At 35.7% G+C, this 22,252-nt stretch overlaps 1 protein-coding gene across 1 annotated transcript; it reads left to right on the top strand.

Annotated features, from left to right (window-relative positions):
- Positions 1-2,938: 2,938 nt before the first annotated feature.
- On the top strand, positions 2,939-21,927 carry LOC145265697 (S-crystallin SL20-1-like). The gene is made up of 6 exons (XM_080121755.1): positions 2,939-3,169; positions 9,854-9,949; positions 15,018-15,133; positions 16,952-17,029; positions 19,607-19,714; positions 21,657-21,927. Exons 1-6 carry the CDS (start codon positions 3,037-3,039, stop codon positions 21,819-21,821), a joined length of 696 nt encoding a protein of 231 aa, XP_079977881.1. The 5' UTR covers positions 2,939-3,036; the 3' UTR covers positions 21,822-21,927.
- Positions 21,928-22,252: the final 325 nt, after the last annotated feature.

Genomic DNA, 22,252 nt, shown 5'->3' with positions numbered 1-22,252 from the left:
TAGGTGTATTATTGGGGGTATTATTCCTAATATTCATAAATGATCCCCTAGATAAAATTGTCTCTGAGATGGGTATATTTGCTGATGACAGCACACTCTATAAAAGGCACGAGGGGAAAACGAATGGACATATATCTAAGGGAATGGCAACGCTACTTGAGTGGAATGTAGTAGTGGATTGGGGATGGAAGTAGATGGTTACATTCAATGATGCTAAGACTAAGCTTGTTTCCTTCAATAATAACAAGAAACCTTCTCAACCACTAATAGCTATGACAAAAGATGCATTACTTGAAAGTATTTCTTTCCAACTCCTCGGTTTAATGTTCACATGAATTGCAACAGATACATCGAGATCATTGCCACGGCTACAACGAAGAAGTTTAGCTCTTTCCATCGTGCAAGAAAGCTACTTACGTCTGAAAGTATCCTATATCTCTACAAGGTCACCATTCGCTCATATATCGAGTACTGTTGTCACATTTAGGCTGGTTCATCTGCTACCAGTACCTCGCTCCAGGGCAGGGTTTAAAAGAGAGTCGCCAACATGATAGGGTCTCATCTAAGCTTCAGCCTCTGTCCCGTCGACGAAATGTCGCATCCCTTTGCCTGTTTTACAAGTATTTTAATGGTAAATTCCCCGACGAACTGCAAGCCCTTATACCACTTCAACGTAAATACCATCGATAAAACCGACAAGCAGCAAAATCCCACCCCTACAGAGTAGAGATTCTTAGATATTGGAAGACCTTCTACTCCAATAGTTTCTTCCCCAGAACTGTTAGACTTTGGAACTCCCTTCTGGGGGTCTTGTTTTCCCAACAATACTGACATGCAGAAGTTCAAGTGTTATGTGAACAGACATCCGCTGCTCAACTCCATATATAGTATTTCTGCAATTCATATTCCTGATAGTAGCCCCCTATTTCAAAGTAGCGCTGTTCCTTGTTGGGGTGCCAATGGAATAAAAACAATAAAAAAATTGAAACTGACGTACGGGGATTAAACGTTCACGTCTTTATCTATTTTTTTCTTTTAATTAATTTACTCCTCCTTTCCCTCTTCCGTTTTATTCTATTGTAGTCTACCTTTCCTTTTCCTTATTATTCCCCCCCTTTTTAAATAGGAGTCACCACTTATCAAGGCCCGGAGGCCACTCGAGAATAACGGTTATAGATTATACAGTAGTCAATGGGATAATATTGTAGTAATCGTTAATAATAGAAAATTGGAAAATTGGATTACTAAAGGGAGCGCTTCATCGATAATTTGTTTAATTTGGACTTGAAGACAATCAAGTTGTAGTCAGCTGAGAAGCAGGCAAATGGAAAAGAGTTCCATAGGCGTTCAGTTCTAAGAAATAAGCTTTGTTCATGGAATTTACGTTTTGATTTAGGCACAGATAAAGAGTGGGGAAAATTATTGCCAGTGGTTTTAGCTAGACAGGTATTTTTAATCAAAGATTGGCGAGGTGGGACCAGAGGTTGGAATTCAGACGAGCACTTGCTATGGAAATAAAGATAAAACAATTACAGGCTGACAACTTCTCTTCTGTGAGAAAGGGGTCGAAGGGAAGAGAAAAAGGGCATCCCCCACAAAGCTACGAAGTCTATTTTGAACTCTGTCAAGGCAGGATAAGCTGTTTCTAGCAGCTCCTGCCCAGATGTGGCAGTATTAATCCATCCTTGGACCTACTTAGCTTTTATATAGGACAGAATTGCCTCAGGAGTGAGATATCTATTGGAGCGGTAGAAGGATCCCACTATTTTTCCAGCAACCTTGGCAACAGATTTGATGCACGTGTTTCACCAGATCAGGAGTAAAGGTCAAGCCCAGAAGCTTGTCAAAACATGAAGCCTCCCCAAGACGAGAGCCATCGATTTCAATTGATGGCAGACGGAGATCGGAGCGCTGATGATGCAAAGAGAGAAGTTTTTTTCTTCTGTTTTTTCTCTGTTCTCTTTTTCATCTGATTGCTTTTCTTTTTCTCTTTTTCTTTTTGTTTCCTCTTCTCTTCTTCCGTTATCTATTTTTTTTTCGTTTGATTCGCCTTTTTTTCTTCATCTTCTTTTTTGTCCTTGCTTCATTCGCTTCCTCTTTTCCCATTTTTTTTTGCTTGGCTATTTATTCTTTTTGTCCTCGTCTGCTTCTTCTGCTCTTCTTCTGTTCCTTATTTCTTTCTATTTGTTTGTCTTTTCTTTTCCTCAACTTTTTCTACGATTTCTTTCTTTTTCGTTCCTCTTCTTTCTTTCTTCTTTTTTTATCTTTCATCTATCCTTACCGTCTTTGTCTTCTTTTTTTATCTCCTTTTACTCTTTATCCCTTTCTTTCTCCACTTTTAAACACTTTCTTTTATTTTTCTCTCCGTTTTCTTTTGTTGTCTTCCTTTTCTCTATCGTTTTTAATTTCCCCCTTTTCATTTTTTTTTTCGCGTTTCAACTTCGTATTTTTTTTCTTATTTCCTTTCTCGTTGCATTTTCTTCTTTTTCTCTTAAATATATTAAATTACATTCTAATTAATGGTGCAACATCATTGACTCTGTTTTTAATTTGAAATCCCCATTGGCCTTCCTCTTACCTTACAATAGGGTTCACCTGCAGATTACCAACCCGCATAAGTAAAAGACTAACAGAGACTCAACACAAACTCTAACCCACGGCGGTATCCACTTCATACCATTCAAGTTTAAAATTAATTCGAGTGAATATGACTCTTACAGCACCCAGAGTAGAAACTGCACTGAGAGGCCACAGCATAAGCAGAGAAACAGCAATTATGTGCAGGTGCCCGGCAGTGAAAGACAATTAATGCTTGCACATGCCGTCAAATTATCCAGCAATTTCCGAAATCGTCCTTGAAAAGTGGCCAAACCTCATTATGACGTGTTCATCTAGCATGATTGAGTATTTGAGCAAAGGCCATAAATACTGAGATTTCGGACCAAAGAGCTTCAGTTGCAACCGCGATACATTCGTCACAGTCTGACATATTCTTTGTGTGCCACACGGAACTAAGAACCAAGTTACAACTCCAGCATGCCTAACTACACCTTGTACTACTTCAATGGCCGCGGACGTGCCGAGATTCTTCGTATGATGTTCGGTGCTGCCGGCGTCAAATATACAGACAAGCGATTCGAGTTCAACGAATGGGACAAATACAGGAAGGGTGAGTAGTACTTCTGCATACATAGACATTTATTTTTATACATACATACATACATGATGATGATTGCAACGTCTTGTCAGACGAGTGCCACTCCCTCAGACATTTAAAATCCATGAGCCCAAATGTCTGAGGGAGTATCTATACAAATATGATGTTAAAGAGTCTTAGCTTTGTACGACAGCTAAGTCTCTCTCTCGATTCAAAATGTTGAGATCCAGCAACAAACAAGAGCAAGATATCCAGCAACAAATAAAAATGCAGACCAGCTTAATGCGGGTACTGGTCTTCCGCTTTATGGTTTTTTTTAAATCAGAGATTTGCTTCTCCTAGAAAGGTTGCCTTCACCACGGCTTACGGGAGCCCTCTCTACCCCAATACACACATACACACACACAAATATACACGGTGCTAGTTGGCTGTTGACCCAGAAAAAGAGTTCATTCGCCCTTTGGAAGGTCTTATTTTTAATCCTTCAGGGAGACTAGCCGCCCTCCTCACCAAACAAGTCTGGTGGGGGAACCAGTTTAGTCGCTGGTGACCGGACCATGAGTAATCCAATTTTCCAATTTTCTATTATTAACGATTACTACAATATTATCCCATTGACTACTGTATACATGGTACCAGTAGCATATGACATGACCTGACATATACACATATATATACACATATACATACACATACACATATACACATATATACATACACATATACATACATGTACACACATATATACATATACACATATATATACACACATATATATACATATATATACACACATATACATAATATATATACACACATATATATATATAATACATATACACACATATATATATACACACACATATATATACACACATACATATACATATATACACACATATACATATACACACATATATATACACATATATACACATATATACACATATATATAATATATATATACACACATATATATTTATATGTGTATATATATGTGTATATATGTGTATATATTTATATACATACATACATACATTCATGCACACATACATACATCTATAATATAAATCTCAGCTGTCTGTTTAAATGTATGTATGTACGTTTGTTTTTATGTCTGCTTAAAACTTTCCACAGAGGCGACGAATTTTAACGACATTGATATCCTTTTGAAGCTCGACCCTTCGAACGACAAATATCGAACAATTAGCTAAAAAGATAATTCCTTCACACTCAACTGGGCATTTTCTACAGGGAGGGGTCGCTTTTTCACCGATATTTTAGAAAGTCATCCCCTCTTTCCGATTGACTAGCCTTAATTTAAACATTCGTCACTTCCGTTTGGCGATGGTTACAAGTGTAAAAACGTCAAGGTTTTTTTTTTTCACTTTCTTTTCCTCTTTCTCGGAACGGGTTCGAGCCTACCTGGCAACGACCACTTTTTTTTTTTTGCTCAAATCACACCGCCACGCATCAGGGCAACGCCGAGCATCCAGGCTTGTACATACATATATATTAATCAATCAATAAGGGTTTTATAACTTAATGAAGAACCCCTCCCTTAACTGTAGCCATCTATATCTGTCCCGAGCTATGAACTGCCGTCTGGATCGTATCAGGTCATCCCTCCATATCGTCCTTGGTTTTCCCATTGGCATTTATGCTCACGAGAGGTCCATTACTTTGTCCTGCTGTACCATCTGTTGTCATCTTGTCTGGATACGTGCCCTACCCATCTGTTTGGATGTTTAGATGGCAGTATTGGTGCCAATGACTCTTGTTTGTTGGCGGATCCAGATATTTGTGACTCTGTCCTGTAGATGAAGGCATAACATTATCTTCTCCATCTCCCTTCGTGCCACTGCAAAGATTTCACTGTTGCGAGTTGTCAGGGCAAATGTATATATATATATATATATATATATATATATATATATATATATATATATATATATATGTATGTATAAATATATATTACATTATAAAATAATGTTAAACAATACATACCAATTGTTGTGCCTTTTCTTCATTTAAATATACATCGTTCTCTCGTTGGAATTTCTCAACCCATTATATATATATATATATATATATATATATATATATAGTACATTATATATATATATATATATATATATATATATATATATATATATATACATTATATATATATATAGAGAGAGAGAGACAGAGAGAGAGATCATTGTAATATATATATTTATATAGATCATTGCAATTATGTTTCTAAATTATTGAAATAGTTTTAACGCGTTTCAAACGTTCTGTGATATATATATATAGATATATATATATATATATATACATAGTTGTTTTATTATACAGATATTATTGATTACATAAATGTTTCAGTGGAATCTTAATTCAAGGATAGCACTTAATCAGACAAAAAAAAACTGAATGCACATATGTGCTCAATAATGTTTATATCATACAAACTATATATCAGCTCTACCCTGCACTGAGCACTCCTTAATATTCACGCGAGTTTCATTGGATTTACATCTAAATCTGGTCTTCCTGCTTCATCACATGATCACATTGGATATTCACATCCAACAATAATCTCACATTAACACCCTTTACCGCCCATTCTTATAATATTCATTGCATTCTAACCCTTTTTTGCATATATATCCCAACGGAACTTTCTCGCAATATTGTCATGTCGCCTCTTGTATTCCCTATGAGCTTATTCTCACAACTACTGACGAGGTGTTGTACATTCTCACCTTTTTGTTCACATAGTCGATAAAAGGGACTTTCAGCCATTTTATCAATATGATACCTCACATAATCTGTTCTGTGCGCTTGCCTGTGCGGGCCACGTATTAAGGCTTCTGTCCCTATCTGCAAGTCATATATTGACTATCCTCATCTCTAGGTTTTCTCTTGTTCACTGCTATCGTTTTCTCTGTCTTCCTGTTCATATTTTCAGCTCATTTTCTTTCCATTAATTATTATCCGCCCCATATCGAAATCTATTGCCCATGTATTTACTGAGGATATTTTGTTTCTCCCATTTTATCTTGGCCTAAGAACCAACGTTAGTCTTCTCTTTTAGTTTTCCTATTATTTCCTTCATTTCAGATTATTTTATCGAATTTCACAATTCCTAAGTAGGTGTACCGTGCTTCTCCAACTTTTAAAAATATTATTTCCCTATTCAAATGTTTATTCCTTTATTTTAAACAATATTTCTTTTTTCAATCTCAAGGCACCACACGTCTTCCTGCCAAATTTTATTATTATTATAAACATCGAGACTCGCAAAGAAGAACAAAACTTAACAGAAATATGTTTTAAGGGTCAGAAAAAATTATTTCGTCTGGTTTCATATACAAGTCGTTTACTTCTTTCTCTTTTCTACACTCAGCTCGTTGTGAAGCAGTAATTCTCACTAAGACCAACAGGTAGGCCGGCTCGCTTTTGAAAAGGGAAAAGGAAGAAACGTGCATGCTTGCTACCGTATCTTCAAATTCGTCCTGCTTTCTCTTTTTTCAATACGACACAATGTTCGCTCCTTTTTTCTTTTGTCGGGTCAGATAGCAATCGTGTTCGGAATGTAGGGGGAGGAGCTTGAAAAATAGGTTCGCTCCTCCTTTCACTCCCTTGTTTTTTCTTACAATCCGCACTTGTGTGGCAGTAATTCTCTCTAAGAGCAACAAGCCCAATTCTCCACGTTTTTTCCTATTCTTTTTTCTTCCCCTTTTCTTCAATCTTGATGTGCATATTCATATTTCATCCAGCTCACGACTTAATTGCTAACGCAACATTAACTTGGCACGTGAGCCGTCAATATACGCATTTAATGACGATAAGATTCAGATATTTCTATATAGTTTAGTATTAAACATATAACGGCGTAAACCAAGTATTATGTATATTTCTTTTGTATCCTGTTTCTTATATCTAATATCAATGTTAGCACTAAATTTTAGTGTGACACCAGGTAGGATTCCCTTCGACAAGCCGCCGATCCCATCATTGTGTATGCCCTGGATTACTCCTTCTATCTCTTCATCGTTCTCGTTGGGCGTGTCCTCGTCTTTTGGTTTACACTGGCAGCTGCTGACGGAACGCACGCGGGCCACATAGTGGAAATAAAATAAGTCGTGGAACAAGAAAGAAAAAAAAAAACAACGCCAATGTTTTACATATATTTGACGGTTGGACTTGGGAGTGTTTGTCTGTGTATTTTCCCCGTTCAATCGATGTTACGTTCGTCTGTTAATCGCAATTCGTTTCTATCTCTGTTCGCAGTCAGCTCTGAAAACTGTCCAACCGTTTTCGTTATCAGCTCCCATCCGCCGCGAACGGCATCTAGTTGTCAACTAACTGTCTTCTTAGTGTCGGTATCTGAAGTCGCTTCCCTTGTAGTCTGCAGGTTTGTGTTATTATTGTCAAATCTGTAGGCTTCTATTGTCATTGTCAAATCTAAAAGTCCGAACTAAAAATACCTACAGATTCATTGTTTGCTACTTCCTATTTCATTGTACATTTGTATTACACTTCCTATCTATTGTTCCCCCCTCAGCACTTGGTCACTCATGGGTCACCTTCATAGTATCACATTAGGACGATGTTATTAACGTTGATAATTTAGTGAGTGCCTTTGTATACGTACTTTAACCAAGCATATAACTAGGGATATGCGTTATCATTTTTTGCTTTACACATGGTTTTTATGTTTCGTCTTTCCTTTCTCCTCTTTCTTTTATTAATGTCTACTTTTCCTCGATTTTTTCCGTCGAACTTGATGCATATATATATATATATACATATATATTTGTAGTTATCGACATACAGTCCTGTTTCGTTGTATCACAACTCATCAGTGCCGCTAGACTAGCACATCTCCCAAACCAAGGATTGAACCTAGAAGAGTCGTGTTGACAGTCGGCAGTTCTCCCACTCGACCATGGAAACGACGCCCGTAAATAACTCGTCGGAATGTCTATGTAAATAGACACCCGCCACCAGTTTTATAGTGATCAAATCGCGTGTTCGTAAACAAACAAACAAACATGCGTGAATGATATATTATATATATATATATATATATATATATATATATATATATATATATATCATTCACGCTCCAGCCTTAAATGCTGATGCGACATCAACTCGGCGCCTGAGTCGTCAGAATGCGTACGTATTTATATTTTCATATACCGTACGGATATGAAATCATATACGCATTCGTGTTGTGATTTTAATCGCTGTTGGCTTTTTTTATGAGTCTAGACTAATCTTTGTCCGTCGATGGAAAACTACTTGGACGCTAATGTTCACTTAATAAAGTTTTAGCCAAATGAAACTAGAGATTAGAAGCCGACTTCGCATGGATGAAATAAACAAATTTCATTACACCAACCGACCTGCTCGCTCTGTACTCTTTCCTAATTCCAAAATCTCACTAGCTAAGAGGATAGCAGAAGTCCCATAAACAATCACGTTACGTGGTCCAGATCAGCATTTAACACAATTTTACAAATATTATAGCTTACACTATCTAGCATACACTGTTGGTCTTATCTTTTTAAAACGTACAAATTTTATCCAACTTTTAGGTGACATCTAAGAATTTAGATATATTTAATAGCACTTAAAAATTACAATCTACTTTAGTTTCTTCACATATGTATTTTTTACTAGTCTGCGATACTCATCTCTATTTATGTTGACTTCATTATTTGTACATACAGGGTGGAGCAATAAATTTGTCGTGCTAGAAAATACCACATGATTCCATTTCCGTTTGATAAAAACATTTTGTTTTTTTGTTGCAAACCGTCTACTAGTTGGCCAATTGTGTACAAATCTCAAGAGCGATCGGAACCTTCTATCATGTCTATCAAGTGACACAATGTTCAACGAGCGAGATGGGAGATCTACAGCTGTACAACTCAAGTTATGACAACAAGGCTATTGGCAGCACCTTCAAAATGATCGAAGGTAACGCTCAACAAAGTTTCCGGCTACAGTTATGGTCTTTGGCGTGGTTTCAAGGGAAGACCACGTCATGCCACCTTACATCTTCGAAGGGTAAAGTCAACATCAAAGTGTACCTAGATGTGCTGAAGGGTGTGGTGATCCCTTGTGCAATCATGTGGCTGCTGGCAGACAATGGGTTTGGCTGCAGGACTCAGAGCCGTCACACAAGTCTAAAGTGACCCAGACTTGGCTACATAAGGAGTGCTACGACTTTATACCCTTCTCTCACTGGATATCCTCCCTCCCCGATCTTAACCCCCTGGATTACTTCGCTTGGGAATACATCGAGAACATAAGCAATGTGACCTCCCTCAACATCAAAGTCAGCCTGATCGCCGTTATCCGCTGAGTATACACCTAGCTCACGCTTGCGATTGTGTGCTCACATGTTCAGGTCTATGTCAAGGCGGTGATTTAGGCTGAAGGTGGCTACATTGAATAGCTTTCAGCTCTACTACATAATAAAGTTACTTGTATTGATTTATTTTCCATAAAACTTTAAAAATAAAACTCTGGTGCTGTTTTCTTTATGGCGACAAATTTATCCTTCATCCTGTATATTTTTATCGTAGTAAGTTTAACGCAGAATCTAAAACCCATTATGATATCGAGTGAAAATGTTTAAGCATATAATAATATTTTATTTAATACAATCTCTTAAACTATTATATTTTTCAGATATGCCCTGCATGGTCGTGCCTGTCTTGGAGATGGACGGTAGCGACAAGATGCCTGAGACAATGGCCATCGCCAGGTACTTGGCCCGTGAATTCAGTAAGTATTATATATTTTAAATTAAGTAATTCTTATAGATAATGCTGTCGTAGAGTAGATTTCATTTTGAAAATAAACACCCAATTTCTTAACATGATAAAAACATGCAATCCTAAAACAGATCCAATAAGAGTTTGTGAGCTATATGAATGGATTGTTAGGAATGTTTCTTGTAAGTGTATAAGGAAATAAGCTGTGTGTTAGTATCGTCGTATGTTAACATTGAAAACGAGTTTCTAAAGTTCACGACATTAGATATGTGGATATTCGTTTCCCATATATCTGGTATAGAACGTAGTATCAACAACAAAAATACCCACAATATTATCAGAAAGGTTGTTTATGAATATCTCGATTATTATATGTATGTGAACTCGTTCTCTATAAACTCGGAAACAGCTGGACCGATTTAAAAAAATCACATTTGTCTGGCAGTGTTTTTGTGTAGCTTTTGTTTCGAAATAAATAAAATAACATAACATAATCTAATTGAAGAAGGAACTTCAATTTTGACGAAAAGTTAACACCTTTATACAACTTAACAAGTGTGTTAGAAAGGTTTTATCACCGTACAAGCAGGAAAGCACAGCATATTCAATAAACCGTAGATTCTTATATAAAACAAGGGCTCGTTCAAAATGAATGTTTCTTTTTAGAGCACAATTGAACTACGATACTCGAGTTTTGTACTTTTAATTTTAACCCAAGTGATTAGTTGTAAATAATTTTATAAAATCAACAGTTGAGTCTTTGATAACACAGGGCCGCGTTCGAAATTAATGTTTCTGTTTAGAGAACAATAATGCCATAATATTTGATTTTGCATTTTTAACTAAAAGTGAAGCGATTTTTACAGATAAGTTTATAAAGTCAACAGCAGATTCTCTACAGTGCAATGTTGACAACAATTTATTATAGACCAAGTCACTGCGTTGATACATGTGAAGCTTCCTCCCAGGTACACTACGGAGAGACCAAGCAATAAATCGATTTGATTAAAAAATTGACGATTTCACCGATTTCTATGACAATAAAAGAATAGAATGGTGAAGTATTTGTTGATCCTCATTCAATGCTGGACAACGTCGTGTTTCCCTGCTAGTCAGACATAAGAAAGGTCAAGGGATCACGTAATCGGACATTAGCGTATTAATGTCATGTGTGATGGATGTACGGAGATCTAAGACAAGCAAGAATTTTCATTTTTCTAAGAAAGATCTGATGACATTACGTTCATCAGGAATATTCATCCCTGATTTTGTCCAATATTTTGGACATATCAGGTGTTCCTATTTACAATGCCTCCCCACGGGACAGAGTTAGACACCAGGGTCGTTTTTTAATGTGAAGAAATAATAATGTGGACATATCAGGTGTTACTGACCTAGATACTTCCTGATTTGTCCAGCATTCAAAGATGACTAGTTGGATATCCATAATAGAAAGGATTTGCTTAAACCAATACTGATACTCAGAAAAAATTCCAGCAGTTATGATTGATTTATTAACGACTTAAATATTGTAGCGGAAGAGAAAGGATAATAATTGCTCTGAGATTATTTCACCAGAAGTTTTGAATACCCACATGAAAAAATCAAAATCCAGAAAGACATTTTAGAGAGTTTGGAGAGAACAAGTGACTATCTCAGCAGGGCCACTATTTATTAGTATAGCAGGGATGTTATCAGAGCAAAGCGACTCAGATGTGAGGAGATGCGATTTTTAGATCATAAAGTGTAGCTTCTATGTGCAAAATACAATGAAAAATATGCTGTTGTCATAGCGCTAGTTATTAGTTAATCCAAATACAGTTTTGAGTAAAATAAGAATAAGAGTATATACAGGGTGTCTCAAAAAATGTACTCACACTTCGAATGACGAGAAATCCTTTATTTATGAACATACAGTGAAATGGAATAGCTTCGAATACAAAAGATAAATGTGATTAAAGAATCATGTTCGCAAATGTTAGAATTGATGACCATTATTGTCCAGACAACACTGATAACGTGCACCAAGGGATTCGCAAACGTCACGAAACAGGTCATTAGGAATATTGCCAAATTGTCTTTCAATTTCCATTTTTAATGCATCAATTGTTCTTGGTTTGGTGTGATAAACTTTCTCTTTGAGATATCCCCACAAAAAGAAGTCCATGCCCGTGAGGTTCGGGGAACGTGCAGGGTATTCAATGGAACCCCTTCGTCCAATCCATGTGTCTGGAAAAGCTGCATCGAGGTGAGCTCGTACATCGCGATGGTAGTGGGGAGGTACTCCATCTTGCTGAAAGTAAATCTCGCTGTCATCACGAAGCATCTCAGAAATTTGTGGACCAACAAACTCCTGAAGTCAGTTAAGGTATCTCTCACCTTAGTTCCGTTAATAAAATTGGCCCTATGTCCAGTGCGGATATCCGACACCACACTGTTACTCCTTGTGAGTTTACATGGTGTTCAAGTGTTACATGATGAGTTATAGGACCCCAGTACGTGCAACTTATGGATATTAATGGTGCCATTTAATTTAAAGGTTGCCTCATCGCTCCACACAATTTTGTGTGGAACTCCTGAATCTTCTGCACATTTTGCCAGGTACCATTCACAGAATTCGACTCTCCGGTCAGGATTGTTTTCGTTGAGAGCATGAATTAGTGTTGGAATGTAGCATTTTCAGCGCAGACCCATCATGATGCGATGCACGCTATCTTTTGAGATGTGGGTTTCCCAAGCAGTTTGTCGAAGTGATTTCTGTGGTGATCGAAACAGTGTTTCCTGCACCTGCTCTTCTTTTCCAGGGCTCGTGGATGTCCGAGATCGTCCAGAACGTTTCTTGTTGACGTTCTGGACGGTTCCATCTGCTTCAAATTTCTCTTTGATACGAGCAATGGTCCGGCGCGTTGGTGGTGGTCTTGCGAATTCCCTTCTGAATCGTCTTTGCACTTCAATGGCGTATTCTGTCTTCCGATAACATTTCAGGATAAACTTCCTCTCTTCCAAGCTAAGTTGATGCCCTGTTCATTCCTCACACCTGCACCACAAAAAAGATAGCATGTTAGCAAGGGTTAAAGTGTGAGTACATTTTTTGAGACACTCTGTATATATAACTAACGTAGTGTTCCGAGCTAAATCAAACACACACACACACACACACACACACACACACACACACACACATATATATATATATATATATATATATATATATATATATATATATATATATATATAGCATGCTTTGAATCGATCTGTTACGCTAACCATTTGAAAAGGGAATTTTTCCGAAATTAATAATGGAGTTTGTCGCAGACATAACAAGTAAGACATTTTACTAATACAACTGAATAAATATATGTATATATAAAGTATATGTATGTACTTATTGATTTGTAAATCGCCACTTGTTTTCGTCTTCTCTTACCAACAGCGACTATATTTCACTCCTCGCATTGTGACAGCCTTCTAAATCTCTACTACATATATATATATATATATATATATATAAAATTAAATTTAAGCTAAAATATAGAATAAAAAAATTATAGTAAATAACTACTATCATATAAACTTTGTGTGTGTGTGTGTGTGTGTGTGTGAGTTGCTTTTTTATAGTTTCAAAAACGGCAGAGCGTATTATTTGCAAATTTTAAGAGCCAGGTACGTCCAAGGATGGAGTACCACATCTGGGCAGAAGTTGCTAGAAAGGACTTGTCCTGCCCTGATAGAGTTCAAAATAGACTTCGTACCCTCGTACTTCCCTGCAACCTCTATTTCAGAGAAGAGATGTTGCGAGTTTATCTCTACTTTATTGTTATTTTCATGGCAAGTGCTCGACTGAGCTTGAATCTATGGTCCCACTTCACCAAACTTTCACAAGAAACACTCGTCTAGCTGTAAACACTATCAATAATTCCCCCCACTCTTTATCTGTTCCTAAACCTAAACGTAGATTCCATGAACAAAGCTTCATTCTTAGAACTGCACACCTGTGGAATTGTCTTCCGTTTTCCTGCTTTCCAGCTGACTACAATCTGATTGTATCAAGTCCAACGTACACAAATTCTTGATGAGCCGTTCCACTTAAGTTAACAAATTTACCGAATGTCCATTACTAACGATTACTATATTGTCCCATTGACTATTGTACACTCTTAACCCTCATCCTCGAGTGGTCTCCGGGCCTTGATAACTGGTGATGCTTATGTAAAAAATGTAATTTATATGTCTGTCAGTATTCTTAGGCATGTGTTATACAAAAAAATCGTAAGATAAGTATCGAAAATCGAAAAAATCCAATCCTAAAATTAGTCTTTCGTTCTCATAGATAAAAAAGAATTTTGCAGGGGAATCTTTTACGCTGCACCGGCAAGGGATATAATAAAATTTCAAAAAAAATTTCTTCTCTGAAAAAAACCCCACAAGATTTGTTGACATCTGGAAAGTAGTAGAGAATTTGGCTTCACATTGTATTTGTGCAAATTTTGTACATCTTTACTTCCTCGTGTATAATTGTGTGTACCATTCCCTCACTGACACTAAAATATGTACTTATTGTCTCTATAGACATACAGCAGTCCTTATCAATAAAATTCTTTATTTGGCTAATCAACTCCATTCTGACTTCCTTACTCCTCCCACACGGTTCATCATTCTTCACAGATTCTTTGCCTTCCTTGAGTCTCTTATGCCACTCAAAAAATGATACTTGGTTCATGCAACATGGTCCAAAATAAGTCTGAAGCCATCCATATGTTTCTTTGGCGTTTTTCCAAGTTTTAAAAAATAATTTTTTTGCATATCGTTTTACTAAAGTGTCATCACATCCATATAACGTTTTTGAAATTATCCAGTTGTGACAATTAAGCTTTAGTAGGGTGTATTCCAATTCCTGTTGTGGCTGCTTATTTGAACCTAAGATCATAAAAATTGGTCATTCATCTAATAAAATGTGTAGCTATAATATACTGAATTTGCAAGACTATGTGACAATTTTTTATGCCTGTATAGAAAAGTCCGGAAATTTATTTAACACACTTAATAGATGTACAAAAACAATATTTTTTGTGTTGCAGATTTCTACCCCAAGACTAACATTGAAATGATGAGGTGTGACTACATCGCTGATTGCTTCTATGAAATCATGCACGATTACATGAGGTACTTCCACGAAAAGAACGGACGCTTCAGGGTGAGTTAATTATGTGTTTGTTTTTTTTCGTCAGCATATCGTCAGTATGGGTATATTTGCTGATGACACCACTCTCTATAAAAGGCACGAGGCGAAAACAAATAAACACATATCTAAGGAAATGGTAGAAACACAAGAGGATGATCTCCAATTTGCAGTTGAATAGGGAGAAAAATGGATGGTCACATTCAATGCTGCCAAAACTAAGCTTGTTTCCTTCAATAATTACAAGAAACGTTCACTACCACCAATAGCAATGGCCAAAACACATTACTCTAAAGTACTTTCTTTAAACTCCAAGGTCTAACGTTTACAGGGAACAAGAACTGGAATAGATACATTGAGAGCATTGCCAAGGCTGCTGCGAAGAATGTGGGCTCTCTCTACCATGCTAGAAAGCTACATACGCCTGAAAGTATCCTGTACCTCTATAAGGCTACCATTCGCTCATGTATGGAGTAATGTTGTCACATTTGGGCTGGTGCATCTGCTACTTGTCTCTCACTCCTAAACAAGGTTCAAAAGAGAGTCGCCAACCTGGTAGGTCTTGAACTGTCATCTAAGCTTCAGCCTCTGCCCCATCGACGAGGTGTTGCATCCTTCTACCTGTTCTACAAGTACTTTAATGGTGAATGCTCTGACGAACTGCAAACACTTGTACCCCCTCGATGTGAATATCCCCGACAAACCCAACAAGCAGCTAAAGCCCACGTCTTCACAGTAGAGATCGCTAGGTGTAAGAAAGAACGGCTAGACTTGAGAACTCCCTCCCGGGATTCTGCTTTCCCAACTGTAATCATATGCAGATGTTCAAATGTAATGTGAACAGGCACCTTGCTACTCATCTCCCTTTATAATATCCCTGCAACTTATGTCGCCGATAGTAGCCCCCTAATTGTTACTGCATTGTTTAGGGATAAAATTGAAAAAAAAAAAAAAAAAAAACTCGGTCGTTAAAATGAGGAATTTTTAAACAAATGTGATTTGTATTTTAAAAGCAAAACTGAACGGGAAACAACGATAAACACGACCAGAATTTTAAATCAAACTATTTAAATAAAATAAGACATAGAAAACTGTTTATTACCAGACATGAACAGCAGAAAATGGAGTTATCAGAAGGCATAGGACGTTTTAGCAGCGAGATGATGCGTGAATGCAGAAAATGTAGACTCTGTTTAAAAAGAGCCGAAACATTAAATTACAAACTACAGCAAACTAGAACAAACAGAATACAACAGAGCAGAACACTTGTAAAGTTGTAAAATATTACATTTTGTATATGTAGGCAAATGATACTGACACAAATCGGAGGTGATGAGTGAATGCAGTAAACGTAGACTCTGTTGAAAAAGAGACGAAACAGTAAGGTGAATGCAGTAAACTAGTGCAAACAGAATACAAGAAAGAATATTTGTTTTTTTTCCTTTGTGATTTGGATTTCAAGCACACTTAATGCATATTTTATTTTATTAAAATTAAAATTAAATCAACCTTTCTAAATGGAACTCACACCCTTGACATTATACCCGCGTTGCCTACGCACTCTTCCAACAGTTCAAAATACAATCGCTGAGATACAACGCGCGGATCTTTACAAACAGACTTTTGTTTCTCCAAATTTACAACACGGAAAGAAAGAAGAAAAGAAAAAAACATACTGAGGATGGAGTATAGCTCCGAAATATATTTATGTTATAATTTTTTAACAAGTAAAATATTTGTTTATTTTCATAATATTACGTTGTGATTTGGCTTTCAAGCACACTTGATGCGTATTTTATTTTATTATATATCTGTTTTTTTTTTCTTTTTTAGTGTGGACAAACTGGAACCAACTCCCCACCCATGAGTCCAACTGAAAGAAAGGGCGGAATGAACGACTGTAATGCTGACGTAAGTAAACAATTTATTCTATTAATTATCAATGCTCTCAAGCAACTCGAGGATAAGAGTAAATGGATATAAAATGATCACTAAGATAACAGTATAGTTATTGTAATGGTGGGAACAGGATATTATTTTATTATTAACAGGATAGCTAAATAAGAACTTGTTTACATTGAACTTGAAGACGACCATAAATAGTCAGTTTGAAAGCAGATCATAGAACTGGGTTCTGCTGCCCGTTCTCGAAAAGAAGCTTTGTTAATAAAATGTGCGTTTGGGGACAGCGAGGAGAGATTGTTGATAGTGATTGTAGCTAGATGAGTTGTTTTTCAAATTTGGTTAATGTACAGTTAATTAAAACTCAGGAAAATTAACACCAAGTATTAAATAAAATTTAAAAAAATAGACACTTACACAGAATATCTATCTATACTCCTATAAATTGATATTCATATTAAAAACGTTTTTTTCCCCTATTTATTTAAAAAGAAAATACGACTTTGTTATATATGACCCCTTGGATTGCATTCATCGGCAAAAGATTTAGCTAATTTGCATATTTTTTTAAACAGTCATTTTAATTAATTCCCTATTAGTTTTTTTCGGGTTTCCTACATTCTTACATATTGTTTCCGACGATCGGGGGGGGGGGGATGACGAGTGAATTTATATAAATATTAGTGATGGGACGATTCCAATATTTTTTTCCGATTCCGATACGATTACAGATCATGTACTGGATTCCCAATTCCGATACAATTACCGATTCCGATTCTTTATAAATCTCTAAATATTTAACTATAAAAGTGTTATTTTGTCAGGATTACAGTAAAAACATATGCATATATTTTCTCGAGACGTAAAAAACTTGTGGAGGTGATTTATAGTTTTTAGCTTTACTGGTTAAATTAATAAATATTTTTTTTCTTTTATTATAACTACCAGCAGTGGAAGATTTTGTTTCAAACAAAATAAAAATAAATAAATAAATACATAAAGGAGTCGTTTTTGGCATCGGAAAATAGGAACACATTGTTCCGATTCCGATACTGATAGGGATACCACCAAAATTTCAGATGTTTCCGAATCCCGATTCCGATTCCGACAATCGTCCCAACACTAAAAAAAAAAAATATATATATATATATATATATATATACATATATATATATATATATATATATATATATATATATATATATATATAGAGAGAGAGAGAGAGAGAGAGAGAGAGAGTGTCATCCACATACCGTACTGTTTCGCTGTTTCACAGCTCATCAGTGTGGCTAGACAAACAATACCTCAAGACAGGATCAAACCCGATCGGTCAAACGACAGTCGAAGCTTCTAACCGTTGCGCTATACAGCTGCTACTATGCGGGCAGTGAATTAACAATATTTTAATATATATATATAGTATGTTTATTATACAAATATTATTGGTTACATATGTATATACATGTTTTGGTAGAATCTCAGTTAAGTGAGACTCAACTCATCAGACCAAAAACTAAAGTAACACCAAAGTTCATTTTGCATATATAAAAAATATCTGGATGTGAGTTAAACCCGAGAAATAGGTGAGCTATTCGTGAAGACGAGCAGTGGAATTAGGAGTGTAAAGATTTCGGAATATATATATATGCATATATATATATATATATATATATATATATATACACACACACATTAGATCACCGTAACAGATGTTAAAAAAAAAAAACGTAAAAAATAAATGTTAAAATTTAACAGAATTTCTCGTGGTTAACGGTAGTCGAAAGGATTAGGTCCTTGCTAATGAAGCTTGTGTCGCCGGGTTCGAATCTATCGACTGGAAGTAATCGTGACGCCCTGGACTGATGATTCCCGAAATGATGAAGCACTAGTGTCTTTGATATTTAATAAGTATAGTATTGTATATATATATATATATATATATATATATATATATATATATATATATATATATATATATATAGTTTTTTTAGTGGAGATGGTAATTAATAAACCTACCCCCCGACCTCATTCACTCTTTCTCTTTTTCATCCCAAAATAGCGAACATTTTTGTAAAAGTCTGAGGAAGCTACAGACGCACAAAAAACGGCCGCGTAGCTGAAACAACAATGTAACTTAACAGAAAGATACGGTAATAAGAAATAAAACGTATATATATATATATAGTCGTAGCTCAAAGGTTTAAAGCTTGAGGGTAGAGAGTTGTATGTTTTGGTTTCGATTCTAGTTGATGGTACACCATGTATTATTTTTGATCTCACTACTATATATTAGGTTAAATATAATAATCGACAAAGAATTGTATCGTCATCTGCGTCAATTAAAATATGATATTTAACTACTGTACATTCTACTACCGGGCAAGGCCGGGCGCTCTGCTAGTATTTTTAATAAAACAAAACACTTTTCCTAACACAAAAACTTTCAATGTTACAGAAATGAACTGCATAGACGAATGAACACGTTTTCTGACCTCCACACTTTCAATGTTCCAAAAAATATTATATATAGATATACTATTCGATTCATATGTGAATGAATATTATGGTTGCTTTTTTTTGTTATAGAATTACTTGCAATGGAGATACATGAATACCGTCCAACGCGTCCTTCCCTTCTTGGAGAGAACTTTGGAGATGCAGAATGGTGGAAAGAGCTTCTTCATGGGCGACCAGGTATGCAATTATATAAGTTTAATGATTCACACATATACTCACACATACAAACTATCTATAATAAAGAACACTACCTAAAAAAATCACTAAGGATACCGTGGAGCCCAGAGATACGGTGACCCTAGCATAAGTTTTTTTCAGTTATGATGTGGAATACAATGTTTTTTTCCGGCCATTGTTTACAGTATTTTCCCCGCCTTACAGTGATATTTATAATTTTATTTGATTATATGCATGCGTATTATATACTGTACTGTATTCTGTTACTAATTCTTTAAATGTATCCCGGGGTTCTGCAGCAGCTTCTTTTCGTATTCAATTCGAATGCTATAATGTCGGCTTGTGTCGAGAAAGTGTTTAAAATATCCATTCCAGATCGTCTTCTGATGAAGGATTTAATAGCTCTAATATTTGATTAGTAACGATTTCTGGACGGTTTATAAATTTAAATGCAAATATATAAATTAAACGTAACAACTAATTAATTATTGCTGTTTATCATTCAAACACGATAGTGTTTGAATATATTGTTAAGTGGCAGTTTTAGTCATTTAGAACTACTTTAAATCTTCACTGCTCACTCATTGTTCGACCAAATTTCAAATAATTATTACAGTTTATAGATCACCTTCTCAGCTATATTGTAAAAAGGAAATTTAATTTTTGTTCAGTAAAACAAAAGTAATGGTGCTCAAAATTTGTAAGTAGGTGAGCGACGTTTTTTATGGCTGGTTTCCATAACAACCCTGCCGCTTCAGCGACTACTGTTGTTACCAATTCAGCACGAAAAGAGAAGTAGCAAGAAGAACACAGATAATGAAAAAAAGGGCGATAATTGGGGGGGGGATTTTATTGGAAGCAGACGAGTGCTGTACATTATTATAACATATGTGTGTCTGTTATGTTTATGGGGGCAAAAAATAAGACTGAAATTAAACAAAGAACATGTGAATTTGCTGCAATCTGGAAAAATCATGGATTATAATTGAAAAATGCGAGCATGAAAAGTAATATGGTCAAGCTTATGCATGGAAAATAAAGGACTTCTTGTTAAAACTGGAATAGAAAATCGCAAGATATTCTAATAAAAAATAATAAATTTATAACTTAAAATATTGCAGCAATGAGAAGTTTTTAAAATTCAATTTAACATTATATAATCAATTCTTAAGACTGGAATATTTTAAGATATAAATTTAGTATAGTTTTACTATAATATGTTGTCCTTTTCTTTTCCAGTTTTAACAACTAGTCCTTTATTTTTGCATGCTTGACCATATTACTTTTCATGTTCGCATTTTTCTATTGGAATAATTTCTATTTAATGAGATTTTCAATATTTTCTTGCTAGGAATATTAAAAAATAAAGAACGAGAAGTAAGAAATGTCGATATTGTCCATTTTGCTTCCCTTTGGCATCCCGATTTGATGACCTTCACACAATAAACGTGAAAGAAGTGTGTGAGGACACTTCTCAACCTATATACTCCACGAGTTTTTAATCCGTAGGCTCTTAATTGGATGTATGGCACAAGGCTGCAAAGGGGTCAAAATTTAGAAATTCGTTCTTAGAAGTCATCGGATTGTTATCTGTTTGTCAACTATTTCACCAACCAACCGCACCAAAGCAAAATCCGACAAGACACAAGAAAACAGCAAATGCAGACTCCGTGGACAAAACGACAAAACAATAAACCACATAATAAGCAAATGCAGCAAACTAGCCCAAACAGAATATGAGAATAGACACGATCAAGTGGGGAAGGCAGTACGCCTGGAATTATTTTTCTGTAAAGTCCAATTACCGCTATTTTTTACCATTACTAGAAACTTTCTAAAACTTAGATTTTTATATACTGTACATATTAAGGGGGCGATATGTAAAGTAGTACCCTTTCTTTTAGTATATTAATTTTCATTCTTTGTTTAAATTTTATTTCAGTTGATGTGGTGTGATATGATGTGCTACTGTTGCCTGGAGAACCCCATGATGGAAAACCAATCCATGTTCAATAATTATCCCAAGATCATGGCTATGAGGAATCGCGTCGCATCTCACCCCAAGATCTCTAACTACTTGAAGAGTCGTTCCAACACCAACTGGTAATGAGTGTCATTTCAATTGGAAACGAAAAATCTCTAAAATTATTTTTAGAAACAAAATGGACAAATTTTTAAAAGTGTAAAAAATTAGAAAAATAAAATCTTTAATTTGAAAATTGACTTATTCTTATTTTTATGTAAACGCTGTATTTCATATATGTAGTTAATCTGGGTACCTGGCGTTGCCAGGGTGTTTGAGGGTGTATGTTGAGCAAAAAAAAAAAGAAAAAAGTGGTAGTAGGCAACCAGGCTCGAACCTGTACTGCGACGAAGAAAAAGAACATGAACAAAAAAAGTGACGCCTTTATCGTTGCGTCCATCGCGAAGTCCTAAGTGGCGAATGTTTAATTAATGCTAGTCAATCGAAAAGAGGGGATGACTTTCGAAAATATCGGCGAAAAAAGCGACCCTTTCTTTGTAAAAAAGTGCCCGTTT

The sequence above is a fragment of the Euprymna scolopes genome, chromosome 40 (assembly GCF_053919585.1).
Source record: "Euprymna scolopes isolate OS-2025 chromosome 40, ASM5391958v1, whole genome shotgun sequence".
NCBI lineage: Eukaryota > Metazoa > Mollusca > Cephalopoda > Sepiida > Sepiolidae > Euprymna > Euprymna scolopes.
This window is presented reverse-complemented; position numbering and strand designations above follow the sequence as displayed.

Bases quoted from the DNA above. Each gene is read 5' to 3' on its own strand.
- LOC145265697 (XM_080121755.1), top strand. From the start codon at position 3,037: ATGCCTAACTACACCTTGTACTACTTCAATGGCCGCGGACGTGCCGAG. The intron at 17,030-19,606 runs GTAAGTAAACAA...TTTTTGTTATAG, and splicing joins TGAACGACTGTAATGCTGAC to AATTACTTGCAATGGAGATA. The intron at 19,715-21,656 runs GTATGCAATTAT...ATTTTATTTCAG, and splicing joins GCTTCTTCATGGGCGACCAG to TTGATGTGGTGTGATATGAT.